At 48.3% G+C, this 18468-nt stretch overlaps 2 protein-coding genes and 1 pseudogene across 2 annotated transcripts in view; all 3 read left to right on the forward strand.

Moving 5' to 3' along the window:
- Positions 1-18468, forward strand: part of LOC116999522 (NAD(P)(+)--arginine ADP-ribosyltransferase 2-like) — a 703496-nt gene that overhangs the window by 421339 nt on the left and 263689 nt on the right. The gene's annotated exons all lie outside the window — the stretch shown is intronic.
- Positions 3008-5921, forward strand: LOC116994799 (annotated as a pseudogene).
- LOC116994727 (erythroblast NAD(P)(+)--arginine ADP-ribosyltransferase-like) lies at positions 7515-9863 on the forward strand. The gene is made up of 3 exons (XM_033056635.1): positions 7515-7698; positions 8322-9096; positions 9649-9863. Exons 2-3 carry the CDS (start codon positions 8355-8357, stop codon positions 9840-9842), a joined length of 936 nt encoding a protein of 311 aa, XP_032912526.1. The 5' UTR covers positions 7515-7698; positions 8322-8354; the 3' UTR covers positions 9843-9863.

Here is an 18468-nt window from a genome sequence, read left to right on the forward strand (position 1 = left end):
CCCCTACCCCCACAGTGTGTCCCAGCCCCCCATGACCCCAATCCCACTCCCATCATCCCGTGTCCCACCTCAGTTTCCCCCAGATCTCCCCATGACTCCAATCCCAGTTCCATAACACCCCCAGTGTCCCCCAGACCCTAATCCCACAGTCCCCTGTCCCCCCAGGTGTCCCCAGTGTTCCCCCAGCCCTTGATACCGAAATCAACTCCCTGGCACAGCTGGAGGTACCAGAGAGCCGGAATTGCTGATCAGCTCAGACTCACAGCAGATCTCTCCTGCTCCTGCAGCTCAGGGGTTTATTTTCAGGGTATTTATCCACCCTAATTATAAATATTCATTAAAATGGGCTGCTTGTCTGACACAGAACCGAGGCTTTCTCTAGAAAAAATTACTTGGCTCCGCCTCTTCTAGGATAAAATTTTTCTAATCTGGGGACCCATAAAAGGGACTTCAGGATGTGGTTTTCACTGCGGTTTTTATTGAGTTCCTCAAAGTCCTGTATCACCTCGTCTTCAGTTTTCACACTTGGTCAGCGGTGCCACTTCTGTGCTACAGAAGTTAACATACTACAATCCATCTAAAAACTTTAATTCAATCCCTGCACTCTGGTTTCTCTCTGAAAAATGCAAAGAGAGAACTGACTCATTGACTCCAACAGAAAAACATGCTAATATTTTCAGTGGAGGCTCCAGGAACGTAGTTCTAGACAGTGGTCTAGTAATAATATTGCTTACATTTTTCAGATAGAACAAGACAGGTCATATGTGTAGTCTATACATAGCCTGGTGCGTTATGAAACTGGAATTCTAATAGGTTAAGAAGTGGTGGTATGAGTTTGTGTCTTAGCTTGTTGGGAAAATTCAATGTAAGAACATGGATTGGGGAGAGCTGGTGCTTTTTGCCACTGTTTTTTGGTTTTTGTCTTTTGCCTTTTGCCATTGTATTGCTCACCACCATCATGAACATCCAAGAAGAAGACAGGAGCTGCCACAGCAACATCAGCTTCAGGGGATCTTAGCAGGAGGAGTTTCTACTTCTGTCTGGGAATCTATACCAAACTTAGCATGAACTTTAATATCTGTGACTTAACCTTTGAATCTGATGTGCCTTTGTAATAATCAGCCTTTTATCAACTATTCACTGCATGCTCATTGCGGCAAACATGATGAAGTTTGTGCCTAAGAGCACCAGGGGTCTAACCTCACACCTGATAAAGGAATTTCACCCCCAGAGGGGAGACCTGGATAGAGCTGGGCAGATGGAAAATTGGCTGTTGATGAAAAAGGCCCCAGTAAAGAGGGTGAGTGGGTGATAACTCCCAATAACCAGGCCAGGCCCACCCCGACTGAGGCTGCAGTTGGTGAAGGAGAGAAGCACCAGTCAAACTCTGGGGAGTCCATGGGATGGGAAGTGGTGTGCGGCCTCAGACACTCAGTGTCCCCAGGAGAGAACGGCCAGGTCTGTTCCAGAACAGTGCCAGGTCTGTTTTAAATTAACCCTTCGAGCTCAGTCCCATCACCCCCAGGGATCTCTGGAAGAGGAAACACTCCCAAGGATTGCAGGAAAATGGATTTTCTGAGCTACCACAACAGGAAGGGTTCAGGTATCTCCTGGTGTTGGTGGAACCTTCTTTGGGGATGCAGAATTTCTCCTGGCACACCAACATGGCCAGGGAAGCCACCCAGGCTGTGCCCCAAGAGATCATCCCCAGGCTTGGGTTCCCTACAGGGCCATCTGGTAGGGGACCCCATGTGGTATCTGGAGTGTGACAGCAACCCAGTGAGCAGTGGGGAGTGGGACTGGGGGCACTGGGGGGATGTGGGACTATGGGATTGGGGTCATGGGTGATCAGAAATAAGAGATAGAATGGAAAGTCTCAGTTCCCCTGAAGGTGCTGGATAGGACTGAAAGATGAAGCAATAGCAGAAGAAGATAAAAGGATGTAAAAGTGGGGACACCGCAGGGCAAAGGTGGCTGGAGCTGATGGCAAAACAGATAAATTGAACTCATATTTTTGGCAAGTTCTGTAACACCACATTGGCAGCGCTGACCAAAATCGAAAGCTCGAGGTGGGGCGATGCAGGATATTGGGGCACTCAGTGACCACATCCTGCAGCCCCTTTTATGGCTCTCATGGGGAGTAAAATTCACACCTTAAAGAGGCAGAACCATGCAAATTATTTATTGAAAAAGTCCTGGGTCTGTGTTTGCTAAGAAGCCCATTTATTGAACATTTATAATTAGGGTGGCAGAGCCTCCCGGAGCTGCAGGAGCAGGAGAGATCCACTGTGAGTCCGAGCTGATCAAGAATTCTGGCTCTCTGGTACCTCCAGCGGTGCCAGGGAGTTCACTCCAGCCAATTTCGGTATCAGGGGTTGGGGGGACAATGGGGACACTTGGGGGGGACAGGGGACTGTGGGACTGGGGTCTGGGGGACACTGGGGGTGTGATGAGACTGGGATTGGGGTCATGGGGAGCCCTGGGGGAAAGAGAGGGGGGACATGTGATGGTGGGAGTGGGATTGGGCTCCTGGGGGGCTGGGACACACTGTGGGGATAGGGGGTGATGCCCAGATTTGGGTTGAGGTTCTGGAGTGACACCAAAGAAATTGGGGACTGGGAGTGGGATTGGAGTGTGGGGACAGGCTGAGGGGAACACTGAGGGGCTCAGGAAGTGACCCCTGGATTTGGGCTGTGATCCTGGGTGGTGTGAGGAGAATTGCAATCATGGGAGTAGGATTGGGCTCCTGGGGGGCCATGGCACTGTGGGATTGGGATCGGGGTCCCTGGAGGGCTCAGGGATGATGGGGAGGCAAAAGTGACCCCGGGATTTGGGATGAAGAACCCTGGAGATGTGCTAGGCTCTCCTGGCCAGGAGTGCCTCCCTTCCCCCTGGGCTGACCCCACTGCCCTCCCCAGTCTCTCTCTGAGGAACCCTCTCTGTGTCCCCTCTGTGTGCCCTCTGTGTCCCCCAGTGTCCACACTGCTCTCTGTGGCCTCTCCCCTCCATGGCCCTCCTGGCTCTCACTCTGGCACTGCTGACAATGACCGTGGCCACCACAGACATTGAGGAAAAACCCCTGGACATGGCCCTGGACTCCTTCGATGACCAGTACCAGGGCTGTGGCCCTGCCATGAGGGCAGAGCTGCCAGACCTGAACTGCTCCGAGTTCCAGAATAATCCTCTCTTTGCCCAGGTCTGGCCAAAGGCCGTGGCAAAGTGGCAGAGTGAGGGGTCCCCTGTGTCCCCTCTGTCGTCCTCAGCCCAGGCCATCGCCATCATGACCTACACCATGAGTGACCTGTACAGGAGGTTCAACAAAAAAGTGCGGGAGGCTGGGCGCTCCCCCCAGGAATACCGGGACAATTTCCACTTCAAAACTCTGCATTTCCTTCTGACCAACGCCCTGACAACGTTGAGGGCAGCTCAGGGGCAGCAATGTCGCTGGGTGTACCGAGGGGTGCGCATGTACAAGTTCAAGGCAAATGTTGGTGACATTGTCCGCTTTGGTCAATTTGCATCATCAACACTTTGCAAAAATGTCAGTGAAGGATTCGGGACCACCACGATGTTCAAGGTGAAGACGTGTCATGGTGCGGACATCCAGGCATTCTCCGCACATCCCAAAGAGGAGGAGGTGCTGATCCCACCCTATGAGAAGTTCAAGGTCACCAGAGTCGTTGAGAAAGGGGAGAAGGTGGAGATCCACCTCGACTCCTCCGAGACCTACAGCAAATACAATTGCGAGTGGTTGAGAGGTGGGGACAGTCTGGGGCCATGGGGACACGCACTGGGGCCATGGGGACACCCACTGGGGCCATGGGGACACCCATGATGAGGCACGGGGGATGATGACTCACTGGGGATGGGGGACATGGACACGTGTTTGTGGGGACAAGGACAGTCTGTGCTGGAGACACCAAGTCTGGGGACAGGAATGCGCACAGTGGGCATGGGGACAGGAACATCCATGACACAGGGCACTGGGACAGGGATCCCCAAATCTAGGAGGGGACAGGGATGGGGAAACCCCTGCCAGGAGATGACCAGGACAGGGACAGGGACACCCCCATTCCGACCCTGTCCTTCCTCTCCACAGACAGTGCTGTGGAGACAGGCCCTGTGTGCTGGACGTGGGTGTGCTGGGACCCCCCATGGCACCCCATGAACCCCTGGCATCCCCTATTCCCTTTCAACCCTCACTCCCACCATGACCCTCGTGACCTCTGTGGTCCCTGCACCCCCTGATGCCCCCGCCCAAACCTGTCACTGTCACCCCATGACCCCCATCTCTCCTGTCATCCCTAGTCTCCGTTTTGGGTGTTCCTGACCCCCTCACTTTCCCATGGTCCCCCTGACCTCTCTCTTTGTCCCCCAGGTGGGAGTGTCCCGAGGTCCCCTGCCATCTTGAAGGACTCCTCCTGTCCACCACAGCCCTGGCAGTGGCCACCGGGATCCTCTGAGCCACGAAGCCACCAAGGTCACCGAGGTCACTGTGGTCACTGTGGCAACCATGGCCACCGTGGCCACCTGAGGGCAGCGGTAAAGAAGAGACGGGGTCTCCATGCTGTGCTTGCGTTAGGCCATGAAGCCGTTTATTGACACACAAAGCAGAGTTTATACACTTTTTCAGCCATTGCTAAAAACAGTGCACCAATAACATTCCTGTAACCAGGTTCCATTGCTCACTCGTAACTAAATAACATTGCTCAATCTCTGCCTCGCTTGAAGCTAACCAGGTACACGCAGTAATTCCCGGGATTCCCCACTAAGCTGCGCACTCAGCACCTCGGACAGAGCACTTTCTTATCTCTTACATTCCTTCTTCAAAATCCCGCTTACTCTTGCCAAGGCTTGTGGCTACTTTGGCCAACACATCCTTGCTGGTTGTGACGAGCTGAGCAACGTTCGCAGTTCTGCTCTCTGGTTGTATTCCCACATCTCCCCCTTTCTGTTCCACCAAAAGGATTCGCTTTGTTGATTTATCAATCAGTCTCTGAACACATTGCAAGATACAAGGCAAACATATTGCTACAAGCAGTAACAGAGCTAAAATATAAAATCCTGTTTTCACAAAATGCTTAATCCAGCCAGTGAGTCCCCATCCTCTGAGTGTGTGTCCATGTTGGAGTCAGTGAGACAAGGGCCTGCCTGAATCCTTCAGGCAGAAGCCAGAGTGCAGGAATTGAATTAAAACCCTTGGATGGATTGAAACATGTTAAGTCACCCACACGTAGAACGGGAGTTTAGGTAAAAGAATAAGTTTGAGTATAAGGTTACATGTAAGTTTCAGTTTTAGGATAAATAAGTAAGTAAATCAGTACGTCAGTAAGTTTCAGTGAGAACTGTAGTGTTTTTAGTGAGTAAAAGTTGCAGATACCAGAGTAGAAGAACAAGTTCTAGTAAAGGATATCAAACACACTGATGTTTTCAGTAGAGACTCCAGAAGCTTCTTGCTAGACTCTACTTAGACAAAACAGAACTCCAGTGAAAACATTGCTCACATTATTCAGATAGAATAAGATCGATCATATACGTAGTTTATATGTATCCTAGTGTTTTAAGAAATTGGAATTCTCATAGGTTGAGAGGTTGTGGTTTGAATTTATGTGTTAGCTTGTTGGAAAAATCCTATCTAAGATTAGGTATTAGGGAGAGTTAGTGCTTTATGCCATTGCTTTTTGCCATTACTTTTTGCTTTTTCCACTGCATTTTTGCCATTCCTTTTCTGTGCCTGCCAGCATCTCCAGCACCTGAGAAGAAGATCGGAGCTCTGGTGACAACACCAGCCTCTCTGGGACACCAGGGATGGCTCCTGCTTTTGTTTGGGACTTTATACTAAAACATAGCATGGACTTTAACGTCTGTGACTGTGCCTTTGAAGACCGAAGTGCTTTTATAATAAAAAACCTTTTTAGCAACTACTAGCTGCTTTAATCATTTGGAGATAACCCGGCATGAAGGGCGTGTCGTAAACACCGGAGGGGGGTAACCCCCACATGTCCATGCCAGCCGTTATCACACACAACTCCGAGTTTGGTGACACTGTCTAGGAGGGGCTGTGTGCTAACATGGATCGATTGAGAGTGATCAGAAGGTTGATGCAGCACAAGCCTTCAAAATCCTCACAGTCATGGCCAGGTGCTGAAAGCAAAAAATCAACAGCAGCTCTATCCTGTAGTGTAGCATGCCTGACACTATCAACATCTGTTAATAAACCTGTGAGAGCACAGTTAGTAGCATCAGTTCGTTTTGCAAGCCAACGACCAAGGTTATTTTGGGTTTTCAATGCGTGTGCTGTTCCAATGGATGGGATCATTGAGGCAAATATTCGAGTTCCAAGGTTCCAAGTTTCCCCATTGTCATCACAGTCTGGGCTATCGGTACAGGCGCTGTGCTTGGCTCGCACTGAGCTGTGCAGAGCTGTTGGATTATGGTGTAAAGAGTGAACCATGGTCAGTCGGCCAAATGCACAAGGCCCTCTTTAGCCTTTCCTGGGATCCCTTTCCAGGTTCTATTTCCACATATTTAACGGATGTTATCTGTTGGAGTCAGTGACTTGGGGGTCTCTCTGAATTTTTCAAAGAGAAATCACAGTGCAGGGATTGAATTAAAGCCTTTGAATGGATTGAGGTGTGTTAAGCCACTCACACATAAAGTAGAGGTGTAAGTTGAAGCTTTAGGATAAGTAAGGTAGTGAGTCCGTTTTAGAAAGAGCTTTAAGTGCTTTTAGTGAGTAGAAGGTCTCAGATGCCAGAGTGGAAGTGCGAGTTCTAGTGAAGGTTGAAAAACATAATTATCTAGTTTTATAAATAAATGTCTATCATTTTAATCGTTGTTAATTGCTGCATCTAAATTATGCCTAATTATAAGTTTCTAGTTTTCCTACATACAGCATTAAAAGTCCATTTCCTCGAATAATTTCAAACAAAGAGTTTGTTTTTTTTTTTACAGGTAAATTCCAACAAAGAATGTAAAACCCTATGTAAAAAAGTAAAAATGCATCCTAGAAGTAAAAAAACCCCACATGAATGTAAATTACAAGGACTCCAGATTTTGTTTATTTTACCTGCAAAAAATTGTAACCGTTAAGTGTAGAAATCAGTAATATTGAAAAATTTTGTCTTAAATAATACTTAAAAAAAGAAATTAAAAGTTCAAATATATGTTATGCTTGTATTTTTACTTTGTTTACTCTCAGTAGCTCAGCTTTACCAATTAACCAACCATAGGTGAAAGATAAACTGGTAGAAAAATATAAAATTATGTAAAAGTGGGGGCAGAGCAGGGTAAACATGGCTGGAGCTGGTGGAGAAACAGATAAAGGCAACTCCAGTGAGGGGTTTTGGCAAGTCCTGTAATGCAGAAGCCGCAGTGCTGGCCAAAAGTCAGAGCACAAGACGAGTGATCAAAGATATTGGGGCACTCAGTGGAAACCACGCCCTGAAGCCCGATTTTGTGACGCCACAGCAGTAAAATTCTATCTTAAAAGAGTTAGAGCGAGGAGAAGTGTGGGTTCTGTGTTAGCGAAGAAGCTCATTTTAAAGAATATTTCTAATTAGGGTGGATAAATACCCTGTGGCAAAATCCCCCTGAGCTGCAGGAGCAGGAGAGATCCGCCGTGAGTCCGAGCTGATCTGGAATTCCTGCTCTCTGGTACCTCCAGCTGTGCCAGGGAGTTCACTCCGGCTGATTTCGGTATCAGGGGCTGGGGGGGCACTGGGGACACTTGGGAGGGAACAGGAGACTGTGGGATTGGGGTCTGGGGTGGCACTGGGATTGTGATGGGCCTGAGATTGGGGTCATGGGGTGATCTGGGGCAAAGTGAGGGGGGACACGGGATGGTGGGAGTGGGATTGGGGGATGGGACACAGTGTGGGGGTAGAGGGTGATGCCCAGATTTGGGTTGAGGTTCTGGGGTGACACCAAAGAAATTGGGGACTGAGAGTAGGATTGGGGTGTGGGGACAAGCTGAGGGGAACACTGAGGGGCTCAGGGAGTGACCCCAGGATTTGGGCTGGGGTGGGGTTGAGGGGAATTGTAATCATGGGAGTAGGATTGGGATTCTGGGGGGGGCCGTGGTACTGTGGGATTGGGGTTCATGGGGGGCTGGGGAACGTTGGGGAGGCAAAAATAACCCCAGAATTTGGGATCAGGGAGCCCAGACATGTGTAGGGGTCTCCTGGCCAGGAGTGCCTCCCTTCCCCTGGGCTGACCCCACTGCCCTCCCCAGTCCCTCACTGAGGAACCATCCCAATGTCCCCTCTGTGTCCCCTTTGTGTCCCCCAGTGTCACCTCTATGTCCTCTTTCTGTCTCACAGTGTCCACATTGCTCCCTGTGGCCTCTCCCCTCCATGGCCCTCCTGGTTCTCACCCTTGCACTGCTTGCAATGACTGTGGCCACCACGGTCTATAAGGTGAAGCCCCTGGACATGGCCCCGGACTCCTTTGATGACCAGTACCAGAACTGCAGCCTTGCCATGGAGGCGGAGCTGCCGGCCCTGAACCGCTCCGAGTTCCAGAAGAATTCTCAGTTTGCCAAGCAGTGGCCTATGGCCAGGGACGTGTGGAAGTTTCGGGGGTCCCCTGTGTCCCCTCTGTCATCCTCAGCCCAGGCCATCGCCATCATGGCCTGCACCATGTTTGGCCAGTTCAATGGGGCAGTGAGAGTGGCCGGGTGCTCCCCCCAGGAATACCGGGACAATTTCCACTTCAAAACTCTGCATTTCCTGCTGACCGATGCCCTGGCCACACTGAGGGATGCTCAGGAGCAACAATGTCACTTGGTGTTCTGCGGGATGAAATCCACACGCTACGAGGCAAAGCCTGGCGACATCGTCCGGTTTGGTCACTTCATGTCATCGTCGCTTAACAAATCTGTTGCTGAAATATTCGGGAACACCACGGTGTTCCAGGTGCAGACGTGTCACGGCGTGGACATCAAGGCATTTTCCTTTCTTCGTGAGGTGCAGGAGGTGCTGATCCCACCCTTTGAGAAGTTCAAGGTCACCAAAGTCATCCCAAAAGGGAAGAAGGTGGAGATCCACCTTGACTCCATCGGGACCTACAGCAAATACAACTGCGGGTGGCTGAAAGGTGGGGACAACCTGGGGCCCTGGGGACACCCACTGGGGCCATTGGGACACTCTTGATGAAACACAGGGGACAGGGACACTGACTGGGGATGGGGGACAGGGACAGGGGTACCCACGGCGTGTGTGGGGACAAGGACATCCTGTGCTGGGGACAGTAAGTCTGGGGACAGGAATGCCCCTGACAGGTAACAGGGATGGGGAACCCCACATCTGGGAGGGGACAGGGACAGGATCAGGGCCATCTCCATTCCGACCCTTCCCTCCTCTCCATAGGCAGTACTGTAGGGACAGGCCCTGTGCACTTGACACTGGTGGGCTGGGACCCGCCATGGCAATCCCTTAGATCCTGTCACTGCTTCCTTGACCCTGTCCACACTACTCCCACCATGACCTGCCGAACCCTCTTTACCCCTGCACCACCCCCTGCTCCCCCTCCAACCTGTCACTGTCACCTCATGGCCCCCATCTCTCCTGTCACCCCTAGCTCCCGTTATGGCCGTCCTCAACCCCTCACTCCCCCATGGTCACCCTGACCTCCCTCTTTGTCCCCCAGGTGGGAGCGTCCCCACAACCCCTGCCAGCTCAGAGGACGATCACCAAGGCCACCAGGACAACCCGAGAAGCAAGACCACAGAGACTTCCAAGGCCACCACTGCCACTATAGCTGCCTTGGCCATCATGGCCGCCATGGTCGCCTTGGCCATCATGGCCTCCATGTGCTCACTGCGACCACCACTGGCACTGTGACCACTGTGGCCACCAAGCTCATTGTGCAAAAGAATTCTACTAAATAATTATATTTTAAAAATTCTATCAAAATAATTCTATTAAATAATTGTATCACATAAATTGTATCTAAAAATTCCACTAAGTTATTCTATCAAAACAATTCTGTTAAATAATTGGATCAAATTAATTTTATCAAAAGAATTTTATTAAATTATTCCATCTAAGGAATTCTAGTAATTAACTCTCTCCAAACTGTCGCATTTGTTAAATGTATCAAAACAATTCCATTAAGTTATTCTATCAAAACAGATCCATTAAATAACTCTGTCAAAGCCAGCACAAACCGACAATTTTCCAGCAGGGCTCAATGTCACTCCCGGTGCAGGGAGTCTGCGCTCCTTTGGAGGGACAAGACCTGAAGTCCAAAAGATTTAAGGTACAACCCAGGAGGAAGGCCCTGAGGCAGCCAAACCCCTCGATGTGATGGAGACACAAAACCCACCCCAGCGTGCCTTGCACCTTCTGCACATTCTCTGTATCCTGCAAACCCCTCGATGTGATGGAGACACAAAAACCTCCCCAGCGTGGCTTGCACCTTCTGCACATTCTCTGTATCCTGTTTGCCCTGTTTGCCCTCCCCTCTTGCTCCACCCCTGTACCCTCAGAGGATTTGCTGGTTGCTATGCCCCACCCCTGCCTTTCCCATGTAACCCCTCTGGCTCCCTCTGACTTCCCGGCTTCTTTCATCCCTGGAACCGCAAGACCCAATAAAGGCTCTCTGTAGAACCCCACAAAAAGACTCCGTCTTGATTTTGCATCCCCCAAAAGCACTTCTCACCAAGGAACTGATGATCCCAGCGGTGAGGCAAGTGTGCCTGTGCCCCCCAGAACATGTCTTTATAAAAACGCTTCTCTAGGTAGTCACAGCACCTTGGGCACTGCTCTCTGCAGTGGGTGGTGCCTGAACAGGGACCTCTGCTTGGGGGTCCCTGGAGAAGCGACTCCTGATGCATCAGCTGCAGGACACAAGTCACTTCTGGGTTGCTGCTTCCCCAAAAAACCCCTCACATTTCAGCGAGGGCAATCCAAGATGTGACCGGGACCCTCCACTCAATGCCTGGGAGAAGAATCCCGAGGACTGGTGGATGGGTTGAGCACGTGCCCAGCAGTCTTGACTTGACTCAATGGGCCTCCTGTACCCCAAGAAAAATTGTAAGTTGGAATCAATATTGGGGATGGTGCTCTGACTTAAATATATATTTGGTAGTTCTCCTTTCATTTTCCCTTTTACTTAAGGATATGGGAATGATTCTCGAGGATGCGTAATGAGCTGAGTTGCCCTAAGTTTAGCCCTCCTGACAGAGGCATCCATTACCAAGTTTTGGTGCCCCTGAACATCGGGGGAATTTAAGTTTTCTAAGGGGAATCTTAAAAATTTGATCATTGGATTTTTAAATATTTCCCTAACACTAGAGGGGATTCTGGTTTTTTGAATTCTTTTTGGGACAGCGTAGGGAAGAAGTTGTATTGTGTTCAAGCTGAGAGTAACTTATCATTAGCTTTATTTATTCTTCTCTTTCACGTTCTTGTTTAGTTAACTGAAAAATTGGGGAAAATTTCCGGTTCGAGTCCCCAGTTAAAAACGCCTTGCCCTCCTTCCTCCCCCTGTGCTCCCAAGCCTTCTTCCCCATATGAGGTGCAGTTGTCAGGTAGGTGTTGCCAGAGTGCACAGGGTTGCCACTGATCCTCTGACGCCTCCTGACAGAAGTTCAGGCTGTCAGGATTATGCCATAGACCTTGTAGGGACCCAATTCTCCCATTACCCAAAGGTTTGGGAGTTCAAACGCTTGGGTGAAGTCACCTGGGTGCTGTGACAAACTTCACGTCTTCTCATGTGGAGATATCAAGACACTTTGAACACTCCTAAAAACCCTGAACCACTGAGCTGTTTTTCACGGACATCACCACCCATCTTCCTATAAACTCCTGTCCTGTGAGGGTGGAGATGGTCTGGCACAGGATGCCCAGAGAAGCTGCAGCTGCCCCATCCCTGGCCGTGTCACAGGCCAGCCTGGTCCAGGGGAAGATGTCCCTGGCCTGGCAGGGCTGGCCCCGGACGCGCTTTAAGGTCGCTCCATCCCGAACCATTCCCGAGCCCTGGGGCCAGGTTCGTGCTGCCGCCTGCTGGTGGCAACCGGAACTGCAGCTGATTTCCCATTCTCTCTGCTGCCCTCCGGTGGGCAATTCCCGAACCACAACTCCCAGAATCCCAAAATCCCAGAATGGGTCAGGATGGAAGGACCCAGAGTGGGCACCTGGTCCAACCTCCCAGCTCAGGCAGTGTCATCCTGAACACAGAATAGGGTCAGGAGCAGCCCAGAACTGGACACGGCACTGGACAGAGTTGGACACAGCGCCTTCTGTGTTACTGAAATTGCCAAACTCCCCTCACTGGAGTTCCCTCTATCTGTTTCTCCATAGCTTCTAGCAATGTTTATTCTGCTGTGTCCACACTTTTATATCCTTCTATGTTTTCTGCGAATTTAACTTTCAGTGCTATCCAGCACCTTCAGGGGAACTGACACTTTCTGTTCTCTCTCTTATTTCTCACCTCCCAGGACCCCAATCCCATGGTCCCATGCCCCCCCTCAGTGCCTCCAGTACCACTTCCCACTACTCATTTATTTGCACAAATTTTTGGAGGACACAAACTCCTTTTTATCCTGTTTTCCCATCTGCATTTCCCTCTTTCTTTCCACATTACTGAGGTACATGTGAGGTACCGACTTCCTGGAACACCTGATACCTGAGATTCCTCTGCAATGTATAACCCTCCCTTTTCATTTTTAGTTCTCATGGAATTTTTTTTTCTCCGTGCTTTCTTTCATTTTTCAATGTCCAATTTCATTTCTCAGTAAACCTACAGTTTGTTGGTAAAGGCAAATATTGTTTCCAATCAACAATCAGTGGAATCCACCCCATTGTTATTTTATGCTTGTCTTATCTACCAGCAGACTCACAGCGTGTTTGAAAAGACAAAACATTCATTCGTCTATATCCCTCCTCTATTTTTATTGTTTTAATAATTGTCTTTAAAAATTTTAGTTATCACTGACTTAACTTTCCTGTTCCTGGGTCTTTTTTAGTTTTGTAATTATATGTACTGAGAAAAATTTCTGTCCTTTTGTAACCATCTCTGGATCAGTAGCCACAGCTACTCCCTGCATTTCCCAGTTCCCACATGAGGTTTCCTCATGCAGTTACATCCCAGGCCTGTTTGCCCTGTCATCCCAGGTCTGCTTGCCAAAGTCAGGGGCAGGAGCCGTACCCACGGCATTAGTTTCTATCACCAGCCTCAGAAGCTGTTTCATTATTTCTCCATTCATCCTTTCAACCTGACCCGAACTTTGGGGGTGCCAGGGGGTGTGGAGGTTCCACTGTATCCCTAAAGCAGTCAGAACTCCTTGAAGAACATTTCCTGTAAAAGAAGTTCTCCTGTTTGAATCTATTGCTTCCACAATCCCATATCTTGGAATTATTTGTTCCAAAAATACTTTAACAACTGATCCTGGAGATGCTAAAACAGCTGGAAATGCTTCTGGCCACCCTGTTAATTGACATACTGTGAACAGAAGATATTTAAATCTTGCCGCTCGGGGCATTTCAGTAAAATCCACCTGGCATCTCTGGAAGGGACGGACAGCCCAAGGTCTCCCTCCCCTGGCAAGTTTCTTTGGAACTCTGTTATAGGTTTGAGCACCAATCAAACAACTCTCAATAGCTCGCTTTGCCAGAGTAAAAAACCCCACAGCAACGTTTTGAGGAAGGCTTCTGCCAATCCTCAGAGCCCCAATGACTCCCTTCATGAAGTTGCTTTAACAATTGAAAGGCCAGAGCTTTGTGTATCCAATGCTTACCATCACTTGGAATCCAATTGTTTCCTCTTTCCTCTTCCCCACTCTTTTTAATTATCTCAAGTGCCTCTGATTCAAAGGACAGTTTCTCTGGCAGAGCTGCAGTCACTGGGAGCAAGGGGAGGATCTCAGAGATTTCTGGCAACAATGCAGCTTTCCGAGCTTCTTCATCAGCCAGTCGGTTTCCTATTGCCTGATCCGAGCATCCTGCCTGGTGCCTCTTAATGTAGATTATTGCCACCCTTTTTGGGAAATTCACCACTTCTAATAGGCAAGAGGCCAAGTTTTCATGAGCTAACATCTTCCCCTGTAGGTTAATAAACTTCTTTCTTCCCATAGTTTCCCAAATGCAAGTATCACCCCATGTGCATATTTAGAATCAGTAAAAACTTTCACGGTCTTGTCCTGCTGTAATTCACAGCCTCTGACAAGCGGATACAGCTCTGCTGTCTGAGCTGGCCAAGTTTGGAGTGACTTCCCCCTTTCTTTTAATTGCTTCCCGTTCACATCTTATAAATTATTTCCCTTCTAGCACTGTTTTCCTGTTCCCCTGATAAGAGAAAATCATCCACATTCTACAACAAGCTATCTCCTGTGGTGGAGTAAACTCTATTAATATTTTCTGCAAAGTTTGCCCAAACAAAAGCAGTGACTCTGTGTATCCCTGAGGAGGACTGTCCATGTCAATTGTTGTTTTACCATTTCCCTCTTTCCTCCTGTTCCCACTCAAAGGCAAAATACTGTTTACTATCTTCTGTTATCGGACACCCCCAGAAAGCATCCTTCAAATCCAGTACAGAATAATTCTGATGTGAAGAAGGGATCCGATTCAAGAGAAATTTCAGATCATGACTCTCCTCTTGTGAGGTTGCAAACCTCTGGTGCCATGGATGCACCCTTCGTGTCGGGTTATCTTAAATGATTAAAGTAGCTGATAGTTTATAAAAGGCTGTTTATTACAAAGTGCATCAGGCTTAGAAGCAAAGTCACAGATGTTAAAGTCCATGGTAAGTTTTGTTACACAGGAGTCCAAAATAGAAGTAGAAGCTGCTCCTGTCAAGGCCCTGGGAAGCAGATGTTGCTGCAGCAGTTCCTGTCTTCTTCTCGAGTGATGAAGATGCTGGCAAGCAAAGCAATGGCAAAATAGAAAGCAGTGGCAAAGCGATGGCAAAAAGCAAAAGCAAAGAGCAATGGTAAAATCACTGACTCTCCCTAATACCTAATCTTATATAGGATTTTTGCAACTAACTAACACGTGAATTCAAACCACTGCTACTTAACCTATTAGATTTTTAATTTCTTTACAAATTATAATATGTATGAACCATGTTTACAATTTATTTTGTTCTATCTGAAAAATGTAAGTAATATTCTCACTGGAGTTCTGTTTTGTTTAAGCATTGTTTTCCAACGAGGTTGTGGAGCCTCTACTGAAAACATCAGCTTGTATGTTATACTTCACTAGAACTTGTTCTTCTACTCTGGTATCTGCAGCTTTTACTCACTAAAAATGCTACATATCTCACTGAAACTTACTGACTTACTGACATAGTTTCTTAGTTATTTATCCTAAAACTCAAACTTACATCTAAACATATACTCAAACTTATGCTTATGCTTTTACCTAAACTCCCATTCTGTGTGTGGGTTGCTTAACATGTTTCAATCCATCCAAGGGCTTTAATTCAATTCCTGCACTCTGGCTTCTGCCTGAAGGATTCAGGCAGGCCCTTGTCTCACTGACTCCAACATGGACACACACTCAGAGGTTTGGGCATCACTGTTCTGGATTAAGCATTTAGTGAAAACAGGATTTTATATTTCAGCTACGGTGCTGCTTCTAGCAATATGTTTGCCTTTTATCTTGTAATTTATTTAGAGACTGATTGATAAATCAACAAAGAGAATCCTATTGGTGGAACAGAAAGGAAGAGATGTGGGAATAAAACCAGAGAGCAGAACTACGAGCGCTGCTCAGCTCGCCACAATCGGCAAGTAACCACAAGCCTTGGCAAGAGTAAGCGGGATTTTGAAGAAGGAATGCAAGAGATAAGAAAGTGCTCTGTCCGAGGTGCTGAGCTCGCAGCTTTGTGGGGAATCCCGGAATTACTGCTTGTACCTGGTTAGCTTAAAGTGAGGCAGAGATTGAGCAATGTTATTTAGTTACGAGTGAGCAATGGAGCCTGGTTACAGGAATGTTATTGGTGTGCTGTTTTTAGCAATAGCTGAAAAAGTGTACAAACTCTGATTTGTGTGTCAATAAAGGGCTTCATGGCCTAACGCAAGCACAGCATGGAGACACCGTCTCTTCTTTACCGCCGCCCTCAGGTGGCCACGGTGGTCATGGTTGCCAAAGTGACCAGAGTGACCACAGTGACCTTGGTGGCCTCGTGGCTCAGAGGATCCTGGTGGTGACTGCCAGGGCTGTGGTGGCCACGGTCATTGCCAGCAGTGCCGAGGTGAGAGTCAAGAGGGGAGAAGCCACAGGGAGCAGTGTGGACACTGGGGGACACTGAGGGACAGAAAGGGGACACTGGGAGGGTTCCTCAGTGAGGGACTGGGGAGGGCAGTGGGGTCAGCCCAGGGGGAAGAGAGGCACTCCTCGCCAGGATACCCCTGCACATGTCTGAAATTTCTGATCCCAAATCCTGGAGTTACTATTTCCCTCCCAAAGCCCACCAGGCCCCCATGAACCCCAATCCCACAGCACCAAGGCTCCCCCAGAAGACCAATCCTACTCCCATGATTACAATTCCCCTCAGACCCCCAGGACCCCGGCCCAAATCCTGGGGTCACTCCCTGAGCCCCTCAGTGTTCCCCTCAGCCTGTTCCCACACCCCAATCCCAATCCCCATCCCCAATCTCTTTGGTGTCACCCCAGAACCTCAACCCAAATCCGGGCATCACCCCCTACCCCCACAGTGTGTCCCAGCCCCCCATGACCCCAATCCCACTCCCACCATCCCGTGTCCCCCCTCACATTCCCCCTGAACTCCCCATGACCCCAATCCCAGTCCTGTGACTCCCTCAGTGACTCCCTAGACCCCAATCCCACAATCCCCTGTCCCCCCCAAGTGTCCCCATTGTCCCCCCAGCGCCTGATACTGAAATGGGCTGGAGTGAACTCTGTGGCACAGTTGGAGGTACCAGAGAGCTGGAATTCTTGATCAGCTCAGACTCACAGCGGATCTCTCCTGCTCCTGCAGCTCAGGGGGACTTATCCACCCTAATTTTAAATATTCACTAAAGTGGACTGCTTCACTAACACAGAATCAATACATTTCCCATAAATAATTTGAATGTCTCTGCCTATTTTAAGATTGAATTTACTACTCTGGTATCACAAAATAGGACTTGAGGGTGTGGTTTCCCCTGAGTGTCCAGTATCTTGGATCACCCCCCTTGTCCTATCTCCTTTTACCAGCACTGTGGCTTCTGTATTACAGAACTTGCCAAAACCTGTCACTAGAGTTCCCTTTATCTGTTTCTCCAATGACTCTGGCCATGTTTATCCTACACTTTTACATTCTTTTGTATTTTTCTGACAGTACATCTTTCAGCCCTATCCAGCACCTTCCGAGGAACTGAAACTTTCTATTCTCTCTCCTATTTCCCACACATTATTTAACACATGTTAAGCTCATGAATGGTAGCTGGGTAAGATGTTCCTTCCATAATTACCAGGAGGATTTTGAAGGCTGTAAAGCAGTGGGGAAGGGTATGTTTTTTTACCCTTATTTTTAAGCTGCCACCAAGATAATTCCACAAGTAGGACACATGTTGTCTGTGACTATCAGTGGAAGTGGCAACATTGGAATGGAATTCAAAACCTTTTGAATAGGCTCTGGTCCAAATCTAACCAAACATCTGGGATGTAACAGCAGGAGGAAACCTCATGTGGGAGCTTGGAAATGCAGGGAGTAGCCCTGGCTACTGATCCAGAGTTGGCTACAAAAGGACAGAAATTGATGTCACTGCAAATAATTGCAAAAGAAAAAAAACACCCAGGAACAGGAAAGTAAGTCAATGATAACAAAGACAATTATTAAAACAATAAAAATAGAGGAGGGATTGAGAGGTATGACGGATTTGTCTTTACAAATAAGCTGTGCACTTGCTGGTAGATAAGACATGTACTGAGACAGAAAAGAAACAATGGGAAGGATTCCACTGATTGATGAAAGGAAACAAGACATTTGCCTTTACAAATATGCTGTAGGTTTGCATATAAATGATATTGGATATTGAAAGTTGAAAGAAATAATGAGGGAAAACCATAAAATCCATAAGAATTAAAAATGAAAAGGCAGGGCTTTACATTAGAGGAGAATCTCAGGTATCAGGCATTCCAGGAAGATTGTGAATCTCAAGTACCTCAACATATGGGGACAGAGAGAGGGAAATATGGTGGGAAAAATAGGATAAAATGGGAGTCTGAGTCCTCCAAAAATGTGAGCAAACCAGTGAGCAGTGGGGAGTGGGACTGGGGGCACTGGGGGGATGTGGGACCATGGGATTGGGGTCCTGCGGGGTGAGAAATAAGAGAGAGAACAGAAAGTGTCAGTTTCCCTGAAGGTGCTGAATAGGGCTGAGAGATGAACTTGCAGAAGGATGTAAAAGTGTGGACACAGCAGAATAAACATTGTTAGAAGCTATGGAGAAGCAAATAAAGGGAACTCCAGTGAGGGGAGTTTGGCAAGTTCAGTAACACAGAAGGAGCAGTGCTGGCC

Source organism: Catharus ustulatus, chromosome 1 (genome assembly GCF_009819885.2).
Source record: "Catharus ustulatus isolate bCatUst1 chromosome 1, bCatUst1.pri.v2, whole genome shotgun sequence".
NCBI lineage: Eukaryota > Metazoa > Chordata > Aves > Passeriformes > Turdidae > Catharus > Catharus ustulatus.

Excerpts from the sequence above, each read along its gene's own strand:
- LOC116994727 (XM_033056635.1), top strand. The coding sequence starts at position 8,355 with ATGGCCCTCCTGGTTCTCACCCTTGCACTGCTTGCAATGACTGTGGCC. Across the intron at positions 9,097-9,648 it reads CAACTGCGGGTGGCTGAAAG|GTGGGAGCGTCCCCACAACC; the intron begins GTGGGGACAACC and ends TTTGTCCCCCAG.